We start from the raw sequence: 14,306 nt of genomic DNA, 5'->3' as shown, positions 1-14,306 counted from the left end.
TGCAAATTGTAACATATATTTTTTGAGATGTGTTCAAAGTATTTTGTTTATTTAAAAAACTTTTTTTTCTTATTGTGGTTATTATGGTTTTTATATAATAGAAAAAAGTCTATCGCTGATGCATTTAATACAAGGCTGATCAAAACCTTTTTACTGAAAGAAACGAAAAAAATGCTGGGGTAGTTTACATTTGTTTAACTTTTACATTATGTTCTATTTGTTTTAAGAACTTCAGAACTTTAGGAAAAATAAAGTAAACCTGCTTAGTCATAGTTGTTCACAAAGTCAGTAGTTTTTTGCATTTATTAAAACGTTAAATTATCCAGACCATTCGTTACACGTTTTCTCTTCCCTATTTTTTTAAATTATTTTGTTTTACACTTGTTTCTTGTATTACAACTGAATTTCAATAATGCATATATTCAAGTATGATTCATTTTAAAAATTCAAACACATGGGTTTTTCTTCTGCAAGGTTGTCGCTTTGCGAAAAAATACGAGTGGGACTGGCACACCCACTCATATACTACCTTTTTTCACATCAGATCAGTCCTCCAAAAAGTTAAAACCAAAATTTCTTCAAAAAAAATTGCAAAGGAAAACTTTTTTTGCTATATGATTTCGTTGGGCAACAAAAAAATGTTTAAGGTTCGTCACTCCCCAAAACTTACAAAATGTGTCTTTATTCAATAGTTAATTCTTCAATTTCTTATCTGCTTTAAAAAAAACAAAAAAAAACAAGGATTAAAACAGTTCCTTCTCTTTTAAAATAATTTTTTTCTAATAATAACTATAAAAAAAACCTTTCTTTAAAAAAATATTTGCTTTCCCTTACAAAGCTAAGTTCGTATAATTTTTGTGGAAATCTTCTTTTGAAAAGACTAAATATGGTTGTTGTAGTATTTGTCGTGTGATTGTATAATCATGTAGTGCATATTACTATTGGAAAATCTGTGTATTAAGCTAAGCGTTCGGATGGGGATTGTGGGTGATGGCTTTTTATGTGATGGGCTTTTGTGCACGTAAATAACCTCTGATCTAAAAGTTTACATTTGGAGCTGTTGAAAAAATAAAGATAATGCTAACCATTATTATGAGAATAAAGAAAGTAAAAAATAATCTGTCAATAGATTTTATTACTTCTTCCCATTCTTTTTGAACTTTATCTTCCTTGAGGTCCGCAGCAAAGTATTCGTTTATACTTTTTAAGTATTCCAAATATTGGTTATTTACTTTTTCAACTTTCAGCACACTTGACTCAGTTACCGATATTGTATCTAATTTGTTTTTAAAATAACTAAATTTTTTTGGCTCGACTCCCCGATCGAATTGATATACTCTTGGGCTAGTTTCATTTGCAACCTCTGTTTTTTTAAAACTTTTCTGCGAACCATTTAGTGCAAAAGGTTTTTTAATGGTGTTAGGATTAAAGGGTTCGTTAGTTAGTTTTGAAAAAAATTTTGTTTTTAAAGCGAGCAAGAAAATTTTCAGGTTGTTTCGTAGGAAAATTGCGCGAACCCATTTGGGAACAGGTACTGTTTTTGCATTCAGAGATATAACAACGCAATTCGAAATCAACGCAATTCCAATTTCAGCTACCAAGATGGTGTAGAACCTAAATAAATTGGCGAAAGAAAGCATAAATAAAGTACTACAATTACGATTGATAATCTTAAAATTATGAGCAAAGTAGAATACAATTTTAATCGATTAATTCATAATAGAAGGAGCTTACTTGACCAACAAAGGTACTGATTCAGAACTGGGTGGTACAGAATCAGATACATTTAAGACGTAAACGGACAGCGATAGAAAATTTGTTATTACTAATCCTGTCCTTTCGCCAGTCAGCGGAGGAAGAATGAATGAAAAACAGGAGAGTAATGCAATTAAAATTCCCGGAAGAATAATTTTGAATAGATAATATTTCCCTCGACGATGAAGTGATAAATAATAAGTCAACGTTACGTAAGGATTGGGACAGCAACTGAATTTTTGGGAGAGTCGCTCGACCTTAAACTCTAAAATCAAAAAGTTTTTTTTTTTAACCTTAAAACAGTATTTAAGTATTGAGAAGTCTGTATATTTTAGTGTAAGCTTTGGTGTTTAGTTTTTTCGTCAATACGCATAATAAGGAATAAAGTACAAGCTTCCATAGCAGTCATTTGAAACCAAATCGAACTTAGAAATAACAAATTATGTATCAATTTAAACTTGTCATACTGAAATCTGTAGCTTTTTTAAAACCATGAAGAGTTCATTTTGAATAAACCTCAGAAAATTCGATTCATCTTAAAAAACTGATTTAGAAGTTGATTGTTTATTCGTTATTATTCGCTTTCATTGGAAAAACTAAACGCTGATGCTTATTTTAGATATTCATTTTTTAAATATTCATATTTTAGGTATTTAGTAATTTATAAAAACTGACCATTTATCAGAAATTCTCCACTTTTAGAAAGAGATGATAAATCACCATAGGAGTTTTTTGAAAATAGATCAATACTTGCTTGGTCATACGCCCATGATCCAAATGTTAAAGGACAAATTTGTTCATCGAAAGGAAAGTATGTCATATCAAGCTTGCATGTACAACTAAATGAATACAAAAAATAAATAAATAACTAAATAAATAATAACAATAATAATATTAACACTAATGGTAAAAATGGTAGCAATAAAATCGTACCGCAATATAGTCGGTATAAGCCATACAACATTTCCGTTGCTACTCAATGTAACTTTTGTTTTTCCGAACTGGTCTAACCCTTGAAAATCTTTATCTGCACTGTAAATCATATAAAAAATGTAAAATTCAAAAATTTATATTACTTGATAAAATGATCTTAAAAAAGTATTACTTGATAAAATGATCGATAAAAAAGACGTTTGTTATTTTGATCTTAATTTTTTTGTACATTAACTAACATGTTCGACGCCATTTTGCTAATTTTTTTATCTATCAATAAAATGTAATTACTTGCTGTATAATGTCATATCCGGTTTCCATATTTTATCCGGTGATACAGTCAAGCTATCAATACCTCCCCATTCACTTGCGTTCCAAAACAAGAAAGGATCGTGCCAGTACTAAATACAATTATTAGTTATTATTTAAAAGAAGACAAACTAGGTGGCAAAGTCTAGAAAAAAAAGAGCGACTTGAAAAAAAAAAAAAAACGAAAAAAATTTTAATTGAAATAATAATAAAAAGTTATGTTTAATCGAGATAAAAAAAAGTAAAATCGATAATCTTACGTGTCTTATCCATGTGTTTAATTCTATGACTTGTTCTTTTTCGTTCTGCGAGATTAAGTAATTTATAAATACTACTAAAATACTTCTATATAAATACTTCCTAAAACACAACTTTGAAGTCATAGCATTAGTCTCAAGCAAATTTTAAACGTAAACTCAATTTTGTTTATAAAATAATAAGTGCCCATTTAAATATAGGCATAAGTACAAGTATAAAGAGAACCACGCATAAAAAAAAGGACGAAACAAAGTTTTAGGGTTAACTCTAAATAACTGAAGCATGAAACAGCAAAAGCTTGAAATATTGTGAAACTAAAAAAAGTTTTGCATTAGAGATTTGTATTCAGGAAGACATTATGAAAATAAAATTTTACCAAGTCAATCAGTTGTCGTAGGGCAATATCAAAGGTTAAATTAACAGCAGTCCCTGGTAAACTTGGCAAAGAATTAACGTCATAATTACTGCCCGTAAATAATTTGCTCAGTAATAAAATCTCCATGCGATCGGTGCCTAAAAAGCAATAAAGAGTATATGAAGTAAAGAATGCTGAAGAAAGTGAACTGTTCAGAACGTTAAAAGAAAAGAGCATCGTAATTCGTTAATCTATATTGATGCGAGAAGTTTCCCTCTTGGTTTCTGGAGGAAATTGCTTTCAGTTAAATTTCTAATTATTTTGTGACGTGCAACACAAAAAAAATGAAAAAGCAAAATTTTAGTTAATGCTTCTTATGGAAAAACTTCCCATTAATAGAGATCTTTTCCGGAAAAGACTTTTCATAAAGAAAACATTGCGAAAATTTTTTTCTGAAAAATTACCTTAAAACTTTCGCAATATTTAGCCTTGAAGAAAAAAATTTTCTCCGGAAAATCAGGGCAGGTATATTCAACCACTTAACGTGTCGTGGCACAGTTTCTAAGAGTATATTACTTAATCAAATCAAAACGCTTTTATTTTTTCCCCAAACCGTCTTTCCCTCTCTGTTATAATAACTACGGACGCCCAACTTTACTGTTTTTTACACTGATCAATTACACGATCTGTTTTAACCGTTTTAAGCTATGCAATCTATCTTTAGCAGTATCTTGAGAAATATCCAAGCATAGGTTATAATTCGAGACTGCATAATTTTAAATTCAAGAAGAAAATCATACATGCTGGTTTAATAAAAGTTCTCAATGTGTAGCGTTTACCTAAAAATCGCACCCCAAAAAAACCTCTTAAAGATAAAAGAAAACACTTTTACTGTTAAAAAAAAAAAGCGGAAAAATAAAAAACTAATTGAAAAATAAAAAAGCATTTATTAATAAACCGCTGTTAAACTTACATAAGGACCTTAAAAACATTGCTTGGAGCAAAATAAACGCTAAGCACCACGACTGTTGCATTATCTGCTGTTATGTTCTAATTTACAACAGCTGCAGCCAAACAACCGTATTTCAAGAAGTGTCTCAAAAACCTTAAAAGGTGTTGGGAATCATCAGCCTATCAAATCAGCCGAAATGAGCTATCGAAAATCTTACTCTCGATTCTTATATAAATCTTTTATTCTTTTTAAACGAACACTTTTTTTTAGCACTAACGAAAAGATAAAAAAAAAAAAAAAAAAAAAAAAAGAAATGCTTAATTCAAGTTTGAAAGTTTTTAAAAAATTAAGAGATTTTTAAAAAAAAATTAAATTTTAACGTCATTCACTAATTCAATATTTTTTTTTTTTTTTAAACAATAATTGCGAAAAGAAATTAGCAAAGAAGATATTTTAAAAGTTTTATTGAGTAACTTTTAAGAATTTTTTCAGTCGTTTTACAAGAAAAAACACACCTACGCTCTTAGAAATCAACATGATGCTGACAGCGGTTCGGTGTAATAACACTTTTTATCGAAGTTGATGCAGGACACTCAAACGGTAATGCTTTGAGAATAGTCTCTCTCAGTCCAATCAAATCCTTTAAATTACTTAAAAAGGTTAACAAGACGTAAGTGTTGATAGAAGTATTTGGCTTTTTTTACTAAAATATTAAAAAAGATAATGGCGGTGTTTTATAATCTTACGGCTATTTAACGTGTTCTATGTGAATGGCTAGATTTAGAAGATAATACATATTGTATATCTCTATATATTAAGGTGGTACACCAGGGAAAAAATGAAACTGTGAAATATTATATAAAATGTATCTTTTTGATGAAAACTTGTTTTAATAAAGTGTTATAATTATTTTTATTTAAAAAGATAAATTTTAAAACTTATTAAAAATGCATAATGGCGGAAAAAAGAACAACAAAGGCTGTATTTCAAAACATAATATCTTTATCTAGTGAAAAGATTATGGATTAAAAATCGATACAGTTATAAAACAACTTATTATATACCGTTTAACCCATTCATTTTTAAATTTTTTGAAAATTACTCTTTTTATCACGAATTTACTAAAAAAATTGAAAATTTTTGACTTCCTCTATAGATTTATAGCAATAACTTTTTATCTAACCAAATCCAAGAAAAACCCATGGGTCAACCGGAGCATCAATATTAAATAAACATTTCCTGAAACATTCAGCTCATAAACATAAACTGTACTTAATTTATCATGTTTTGAATTTTAAAAAACCCTAAAAAAACATTTATGCAAAAAAAACAAGAAATAAAAAAGAATAGATCATTTTGAAGTGTTAAAACTACTAAAAACCACCAGCTTCATAAAATTCTTTTTTCTTATCCTGTTCAGCATCACGGGAAACCATTTTATTTGATCTTAAAGATTTTTTCCTACTTTTTCCTTCATTATTCGATTTTAAATTCATTCGTTTAGCACGAGCAATATTTGCTAAAATTGATTTTTTACAAGTTACTGAACCGATTAAACCATAATACTTTAGTAAATTTAAGACACAATTTGCACCATCATTGTAATGGATCACTGCTGAATGAACACCCATTTCAAGAACATTTTTCCCTACAAAGTTGTTTTTGGGTACACGAGACCATATCAAAGAGTTTAATGCTTCATTACCATTCTGAGTTTCACCATGCAGGCATTTGCAAAAACAAGAGCAATTCTTTCTTGATGACTTGCTTTCATCTCAAAATTGCTATTGAAAAAACAAGTCCAAAATCACTTCCAAAACAAGTTAAAAACTTGTTGCCATGAGGTTGCTAGGGAGTTTTATATGATAGTGGGGCTTAAGTAGGTCAAAGTTAAGCTGTAAATTTAAACTAGTATGTCGAAAGTTTTTTTTTAAAGTCAACTTAAAGGGTCAATCTTTCATAAAATTGAAAAAAAAAAAAATTAAAAAAATTTTTTTTTTGTCATTTTTCTTCCTGGTGTACCACCTTAACTGAAAAACTTATGGTAGAACACAAAATAAGAACGAAGCTGTTTGCAATTTTTTAAATCCGTGTTACCCAACAATTAAGCAGATGTAGAATTAAATAATTAAGGATTTCAAACTGCTGCTAAAAATGTAGAGCGGTTATCTATCTTAAAAACTTTTCTTTCTTTTATAAAAAAATTCTTCTAAAATTATAATGATTAAAATATGTACATAATATGTATATAATAAAGTATGTACATAATATGTATATAATAAGTCATTAAATTAAAATTGCTTAACAAATTATTTTAAATAATATATATAAGTAATATTTAAAGAAAAAAATGTATTAGAAATAATTTATCATAAATACTATTCAACAAATAGTATTCAACAAATAATGTATATGTAAAAAACCATTTAAATAAAGAAATCTAACTATTAAGCATTTTTTATTCAACAAAATCTTAGAAAAAAAAATATATAAGGTTTACAGAAAATAACTTTATTCAATTAAATGCAGAAAAATGATAACTTTTTGATGCTCAATGCTTTCTATCACTTCGTTAATTTGTAAGTTGTGTAAGCTCTGCTTACACTCGGTGTTTTTCAAATTTCAAATACAAATAGTCTTTAAACTTGGATCCACAACAAACCTCGTTTTTTAGATAGAAGTTTCAAAAATGAATGTTGGGTGCAGCAGAAAAGATTATAATTACACTAAAGGTTATCAGCATCATAAACAAGACGAAAAATATTTGATCAATCTTTCTCACCACTTGTTCCCAATCTTGTCGAATCATTTGTTCTATGTTATTTGCAGCAAAAAAATTGTTTATGTGATTGATATACTTCAAGTCGTCCACACCGAGATTGTGATGCAAATCGTATTCAAATCGTAAAGTACCTAGTTGAGACGCAGCTCGTTCCGCTATTGGGCGCAGGGGCTCTTTTTCAGCATTTTCAGCTTTATTATTGTTTTGAATACTTATTTTAGCTTTTCCGAGACTTTCTTTGAGTAAAACCCAAGTATTTTTTTTCTCTGCGTTGTTTACTTCTGTTTCTGATTCGCTTTCATTTTCAACTTTAATATCAACAAGAATTTCGTCACTTTGCTTGTATTTATTATTATCTGTAAACTTTGATAAAAACTTGGTCTTAAAAAGCTCAGCAAATCTTTGGAAATGGTTTTTCAAAAATATTGTCTTTACGATTTTCGGAACTGGAACTGTTTTTGAAGCTAGCATTATAATAATGCAATTCGACATCAACGCGAGACCAATTTCGCACATTAACACTGTATAGAACCTAAAAATGTATTTCTTTTGGGTAACAAAGATAGTTTAGCAAAATAAAAAAAAAGGAAAAAAATTGGTTTGATTCATACAAAAAAAAACAAAACAACTTACTTAACTAGAAGAGGTACTGTATCAGAGCTTGGCGGTACAGAATCCGAGACGATCAGAACGTACACAGACAAAGAAAGAAAGTTTGTTATCACTAGTCCTGCTCTCTCCCCGGTTAGTGGCGGAAGAAAAAACGAGAAGCAGGACAACAAAGCAATTAAAGCTCCCGGTATTATCAGGTTGAAGAGATAAAATTTAGCTCTACGATGAAGCGAGATATAATAACTCAAAGTTACGTACGGCTGAGGACAGCAGTTAAACTTTTCCGAATTTCGCGTCACTTCAAAACCTAAGAAAAAAACAAAACGTTCGAAAATTTGATTTAGTTTAGGATATCAGTTATTTTAAACCAATGATAATTGCAAGCGTTACTAAATAAATTCAAATTACTTCCGTTCATCCTCATGAGAAACTTTAATGAAAGCATTTTCATCAAGCATAAATTATGGAGTTATCCAATCAACTAAAATTTGATTAGCTGATTCCAAAATTTATGCTTAGGAAAGAAATATGGCTGATTTTAAGTAAAGACACTCAAACAATGCGTATCCAATTTTAAACATTTACAAATTTTTTTCAGGATATCAATTAGTTATAAATATACAATTAGCAATTACATTACTCCTTGTGGTTTCTTTAAAATACTTATCACAAAGCAACTCACGAAAAAAACTCTCGAAATCGTAAATTTTTCTGTTTCTTTATTTAAGAATAGTTTATAGTTTTCTTTGCCAGCCAGGGAGCTAAACTAGAAAATAAAACCATAAAAAGAGTTGTCAAAAAAACAATTCGGCAGTGTACTTTTTTTTTTTTTTTAATTCTGTTGAATTTTCGACACCAAGAGTGAGTTGGGCTGGGTAACTTATCTCCAAACATTAATGTTTCTTTTTTGATGAGTTAATAAAAAGTAAGCAGTGGTATGGTTTTAACATAAACTAGACATCTCGGCGTTTTTAATAATAAAAAAGTAGTTAAAGATTAAAATATATTCTACAACACAAATATTATAGGGACTTTTTTGAATTATGCTATAGTACATTAACGCTGACACTATCTTTTTATGTTGTTCGATATAAACACTATTTGAAATTAAAAATATATATCACCCTTGATTATGAATTCTCCGTTTCTAGCAAGGTACGATAAGTCTCCTTTTGGATTACGGGGGAAAAGATTGATGCTTCCTTCATCATAAGCCCAAGATCCAAATGTCAATGCACACACTTGATTATCAAATGGGAAATATGTCATCTCAAGTTTACAAGCACTTCTAAACATTTAAATAAAAACTTTTTAATTATAACACAGCTTCATGCATGTACGCAAACGCAAGTAAGAGGAACCGAAAACAAAAGTCTGAGATACTTGAAGTTTTTTCATAAGAAAGTAACTCAAAATTACTTTGATATACTTAGTTAAAATCCTACCGTAAAATTTTTGGTATCAACCAAACCACATTGCCATTACTATACACCATAACTTTAGTCTTTCCGAACTGATCCAATCCTTGAAATTCCCTTTCAGCACTAATAAGTTGTTACAGTGTTTTAATAATAATATTTCATTTATTTTACGAGTAATTTACGCACTTAGCCAATTATTTTGCCACTTTTATTAAACGAAATTTTTTTTAAAAATTAGATTGTTTGCAAACGTAGGGCTTTTTTTTTTTTTTTTACATTTTTAACAGGCAATATACTTAAAAGTTTTTTTCAAAATAATTAACTTAGCTGTATCAATTAAAATACTGTTGAAAAACGGAGCTTTAAGATTTAGAGGGATTTGATTTGGGAAATTCATACGGACGTGTTAGAGAGCGTCAGATATAATGTAAAGACTTACACAAATGATCCACAAAAAAATTGCCACAATTTAAATGTTCAGGTTTCTCTAATCTAAGTGTTAAATATTTTAGCTTATAGATAAATTTAAAAAAAAAGAAAAAAAAAAAAAAAAAAAAAAAATAGGTTGGTTGTTCAGCTTAACGTTTCAAAGTATTTCATGCAGTTGTAAGCCTCTCTTTTTTTTCCACAATATTTTTTATATCAAATTAAGCAGGGCTACTTTATCTTTTCCCCAAAAATATTTATAAACCAACAGATTTAGGAGGATGTATTCTTAGAATCTATAGCCTAAAAAGAAATAAACTTGTTCCTATCATTTCATTCAAGGCTACAGCAAGACATTTTTTATTTATTTATAAGAAAGAATTTATTTGTAAAACAATATTTTTCTGATTCCTAAACATTGTATTGTCAACGCAAACATCTTGTTTAGAATAGATATTGAGGAATATATCTAAAAAGGTGATGGTTCATTCTTTTCACTAATACTCACAAATTTTCTTTTCACTAATAAAAGATTTATCTCATGTCTCCCGTAACAATTCTCATTGAAATGCATAAAAACAAGGATTTTATATTCGAGCATCACTTCCTTTTGAGTAATCTTAGGATCAGTTTTTGGTGAAAAAGAACTGCAATAACTTTAGTAAACAATTAAAAATAAAATGTAATATAAAAATAAAAAAAAAAAATGTAAATGTAAATAAAATAATATGTAAAGATAAAAAAAAAAAAAAAAAATGTAAGGCCTGAAAAGAGGAAGCGTCTGATGATAAAGATATGATTTAATAATAATAATGTATAGTTCAGTAAACAGAATGTGTTTTACATTAAGGCAGTGGAACAGGTGTCAAAATAGATCTATCGCCTTAACTTAATTTAGTAATACTATGGCGTGACAGAAAAAACTAAAAACTAAAAAAAAAAATACAAACAAAAAAATAGAAACAAAAAAGAATATGAACATATTCTTTTTTGTTTCTTTTATTTATTTTTTTTTTATTTTTTTTTCTAAACATAAAAAAAACTTTTTTTTAAATTATTTAAATTGATTTTTTTTTTTTTTCAAATTTTAACATTGGATATTCAAGAACTGAAAATTTTTCTTTAAAGATATAAAGCTGCACCAGCAAAGTGCGTTTTTTAAATTAAACTTGGCAAACAGACACTTTATAGTTAAAACTTTTGATTAAGCTGTTTTTATTCATACGGCTCTTTTTTCTTTGCATGGCGTTTTAGTAAAATGATTTTAAAATGTTTTGTTCAATGCTCCAAAACATTTCAATGCTCCAAAACATTTCATGGATTAGTAATAGCTTATGTTAGATCGATCGTTTAGTAAAATGCTTTTAAAATGTTTTGTTTTTGAATATTTCGTTTAGCATTTTTTTTCCCGCACAATTTCACAGAATCTTTCGTTTGTAAAAAGAAAAATTTCCAAATTTCTTTTTCGCAATATTTATTTAATATTTAACGTTTGCAATTTCGCTATTTATCAAAGCGAAGCAATAGGAAAGGTTATTTAAAATTTATTATAAAATAAAACTTTTCAACTTAACTAAAAGATTTATAAGAACAAGTTTGTTTTTCTAGTTGAGAATTTTTAAGCAGTTAAAAAAAAAACGAGGCAATTTAACTGTAAACGCTCATTACACATAAAGAACTTTTGTTTTCCTTTTTTTTGTTTAAAACGGTAAAAAAAAGATTGCACAATATTTGTTGTTTTTAAATATATAGATGCGTGTAAATATTGTACGGTAGAAACTTGATTAGTTGATGTTTAGAATTATATATTAACCAATCAGGTTAGTCAAATTTTTGATCATACATTAGCAAGCAAAGATTTCGCATTAATAAAAATGGCTAATTTAATGATTAAAAAAAAAAAAAAAAAAAAATTAGTTTAATGCACTTACTTGTTATAAAGTGTAATATCCGGTTTCCAGATTCTATCTGGAGTAACTGCAACACTTCTTATGCCTTCCCATTCGCTTGCATTCCATACTAAATAAGGATCGCGCCAGTACTAAAACCAGAGAAAAATTATAACGTTATTCCTATAGTTCAAATGGCTATCCTTTAATTGACCATAAAACATAAAATGATGAAGTCAAATTTAAATTGAAGAAGGTAAAAAGAAAAAGAGCATAAAAATATGGAATGGAATGTGAAATTGAATTAATTTTTAATTCTAATTTAATTCACAAAGCTGTCAACGGCAAGAAAAGATAAATGTGTTGGGTATGAAAACGAGGCCATGCTAATAAAATGTTGTTAGTATATACTAAATATTGATAGCAGATTCAAAAAAATGGTCTCACGTGTCTTATCCATGAGCTCACTTCCAAAATTTGACTCTTTTCATCCTGTAAGAAAAATCTTGCTTTAAAAAATATTCAGGTAAATTGTATTCTTTTTACGTGTGTATACAAATATCTCATTCTCTTAAATATAAAAATCTTTTTAGCGAAATCGTAAAATCTAAACAACTATAAAAGATCTGATAGACTTGAAAAAAAAAAAAAGAATAAAATAAAGATTTGATAAGTTAAAATTTTGATAAGCGTTTTAGCTTTAACTGATGTTTCAACGCAAACTTTTAAAACTAAAAGTTGATTCAGCATAAACTTTAGCTGTGGTGAGTTGTAATTATGTACAACGACGATGCTCAATTTGTTAGAAAATATCTTCAGAAAGACATAAAATGCAGTTTGTGATAATCAATGCATGCAGTTGATTAAATCTTAAAAGGTTCATCACAAACATAAACTCCCTTACCATGTCCAGTACTTGTCTTATAGCAAGATCAAAGGTTAAGTTCACCGCTTTCCCAGGGGAACTTGGCAACGCGTCGTAGTTATAGTTACGGAATAAAAAGTTAAGCAGATCAACTTCTGCGCGTCCAGTACGCGTGCCATCTAAATAGTTCAAAAATAGCCCTCTTTAGAAATAATACTTCTAAAGAAAATTAAAAATTGTATTACATTTTATTCTCTTAAGCTTAACACTTTCGAAAAAGTTTTCGTTCAGTTTTTGAACCGAAATTTTTAATTGCTTAAGTATCATAAAGATTTTAAATTTTATTAGAAATTTGCACCACCTAATTGTATAGAACTTAAAAAGTTTCTCTTAGTAGCAGAGAGAATGCAGGCTGATTGCAACCTGTTCCCCATTCCCAAGATAGACAGTAAGTCTGGAACCATTTGTTTTAATTTATTGAACTCATAAATAACATCGAGATGAAAAATTTTTAGTGTTTAGCGTTCAAAAATTTTTTTAACGAAGCGTCAATTTTTTTCTCTACAGCAAAAACAAAAGTTACGCTTCAGCATTTTGTTTTTCAGTTTTTAACGAATTAATAACGAATAAAAACGAAATAACTAATAAAGTAAAAACGTCTATACTAATTGTTTAAAGTAAATCGAATTTAAAATTTATCTATTTAAGACTATTAGCTATAAGATCCAAGGAAAAAAAATGCGGTAACTCGCAACTTTGTGCTTTTAACTTATTTTTACAACAAGCTTTATATAATAAATTTATATAGTAAATTTATATAAGAAATTCATAAATATAAATTTGTCTTCCTAAAAGCTTTTCTGTTTGAAACGCGTAAAGGATTCCATTTTAAAAAACTTCAGAAAACTTAACTTAGCTCAAATGATTGATATAGGAAGTCGGTTATAATTCGTTAAAAACCGGAAAACCACGCGCAGAATCTTAATAAAGACATCGTTATTATGGTTGCTTTAGAAGATTTGGAAAACTCATAAAACAATTATATTTCAAAAAAATATTTTAAACTTTGACAGTCAAGTTTAAACCATTTTGTATAAGAGGTTAGGACTTTATAAGATCAGAACCTTTTGATTCTGCTGCATGTATTTGTAACAAACTTTAAACTATGATCATGGGCTTAAAGACCGCTCTATCCATACAATACTGTGCTTCATATTAAGTAAGTAGAAAAATGAAAACGTTTTCAAAAACTTGCGAAAACGTGAAAAACTTACAAGCAGCCGACGAGAACAGCAAGATAACAAAAGCATTTCTAATCTCTCTGTTATATTTCATGCTTCTTATGTTTTGCTAAAATATTTAAAGAAAAATAACAACCACAAGTAATGCTATGAAAAAAAGATGGCTTAAAAAACATTCGTTCAAAAATCTTTTTGAAAGCAGCGACTTTTTTATTTTATATTATCATTTTAATTTGCTGATACTTCTCAAGAATACCCTTAGTAAATTTTGTTAAAAATAACAACTCTCTATCATTTGGGTGAGAACCGTATTAAGCACGATGCAACATAAATTTTTTATTATTCGTTAGATTTATTATAAAAATTCTAACATATATTGTGTTATATGGTATACATTAAGTTTTTTATAATACTTGAAATAATATTTCTTACATTTTATTTACATAAAAAAAGGTATAAAAAAAACAATCTATCATCTACTGTTAGTAAGAAGATAAAACTTTGTTCT

The 14,306-nt window shown here is 28.1% G+C and overlaps 3 protein-coding genes across 10 annotated transcripts in view; 1 reads left to right on the top strand and 2 right to left on the bottom strand.

The window, feature by feature from the left end:
- LOC145192501 (uncharacterized) overlaps positions 1–14,306 on the top strand; it is a 158,688-nt gene that overhangs the window by 64,894 nt on the left and 79,488 nt on the right. Inside the window, exons 1-2 of one of the 3 annotated variants that reach the window (XR_016451364.1) lie at positions 5,022–5,162; positions 7,237–7,373. The exons of the other annotated variants lie outside the window; for them this stretch is intronic. The gene's annotated coding sequence lies outside the window, so the exon portion shown is untranslated. Of the gene's footprint in view, positions 1–5,021; positions 5,163–7,236; positions 7,374–14,306 lie in introns of those variants that run through there. 3 annotated transcript variants of the gene reach the window in all.
- LOC145192156 (neuronal acetylcholine receptor subunit alpha-10-like) lies at positions 745–5,241 on the bottom strand. 5 transcript variants are annotated; one of them, XM_090083599.1, is made up of 9 exons: positions 4,584–4,861; positions 3,632–3,768; positions 3,258–3,302; positions 2,980–3,089; positions 2,689–2,787; positions 2,431–2,594; positions 1,735–2,020; positions 1,140–1,614; positions 745–1,037 (listed from the first exon to the last, which is right to left on the bottom strand). In XM_090083599.1, the coding sequence occupies exons 1-9, from the start codon at positions 4,642–4,644 to the stop codon at positions 999–1,001; spliced, it is 1,416 nt and encodes a 471-aa protein (XP_089939725.1). In that variant the 5' UTR covers positions 4,645–4,861; the 3' UTR covers positions 745–998. The 5 variants fall into 5 exon arrangements, with proteins under 5 accessions (XP_089939725.1, XP_089939718.1, XP_089939727.1 ...); XM_090083592.1 differs by lacking the exon at positions 4,584–4,861 and adding an exon at positions 5,078–5,241 and having other exon boundaries at positions 745–1,614; XM_090083601.1 differs by lacking the exon at positions 4,584–4,861 and adding an exon at positions 5,082–5,240 and having other exon boundaries at positions 745–1,614.
- LOC145191943 (neuronal acetylcholine receptor subunit alpha-10-like) lies at positions 7,010–13,965 on the bottom strand. Of its 2 annotated transcripts, XM_090083469.1 has the most exons (8): positions 13,832–13,965; positions 12,597–12,736; positions 12,140–12,184; positions 11,735–11,844; positions 9,402–9,500; positions 9,081–9,244; positions 7,978–8,263; positions 7,010–7,876 (listed from the first exon to the last, which is right to left on the bottom strand). In XM_090083469.1, the coding sequence occupies exons 1-8, from the start codon at positions 13,890–13,892 to the stop codon at positions 7,246–7,248; spliced, it is 1,536 nt and encodes a 511-aa protein (XP_089939595.1). In that variant the 5' UTR covers positions 13,893–13,965; the 3' UTR covers positions 7,010–7,245. The 2 variants fall into 2 exon arrangements, with proteins under 2 accessions (XP_089939595.1, XP_089939601.1); XM_090083475.1 differs by lacking the exons at positions 11,735–11,844; positions 12,140–12,184; positions 12,597–12,736; positions 13,832–13,965 and adding an exon at positions 9,817–9,927.

Source organism: Hydra viridissima, unplaced genomic scaffold (genome assembly GCF_058129835.1).
Source record: "Hydra viridissima isolate aposymbiotic clone 2 unplaced genomic scaffold, HvirCarnegie_v1 scaffold_1, whole genome shotgun sequence".
NCBI classification, from domain to species: domain Eukaryota; kingdom Metazoa; phylum Cnidaria; class Hydrozoa; order Anthoathecata; family Hydridae; genus Hydra; species Hydra viridissima.
The sequence above is the reverse complement of the archived record's forward strand: the minus strand, read 5'-3'. Positions and strand labels throughout refer to the sequence as shown.

Bases quoted from the DNA above. Each gene is read 5' to 3' on its own strand.
- LOC145192156 (XM_090083584.1), bottom strand. From the start codon at position 4,644: ATGCAACAGTCGTGGTGCTTAGCGTTTATTTTGCTCCAAGCAATGTTT. The intron at 3,090-3,257 runs GTAAGATTATCG...AATTGTATTTAG, and splicing joins TAAACACATGGATAAGACAC to TACTGGCACGATCCTTTCTT. The intron at 2,788-2,979 runs GTAATTACATTT...TATGATTTACAG, and splicing joins GATATGACATTATACAGCAA to TGCAGATAAAGATTTTCAAG.
- LOC145191943 (XM_090083469.1), bottom strand. From the start codon at position 13,892: ATGAAATATAACAGAGAGATTAGAAATGCTTTTGTTATCTTGCTGTTC. The intron at 9,245-9,401 runs GTAGGATTTTAA...TTAAATGTTTAG, and splicing joins TTGATACCAAAAATTTTACG to AAGTGCTTGTAAACTTGAGA. The intron at 7,877-7,977 runs GTAAGTTGTTTT...ATACATTTTTAG, and splicing joins ACAGTACCTCTTCTAGTTAA to GTTCTATACAGTGTTAATGT.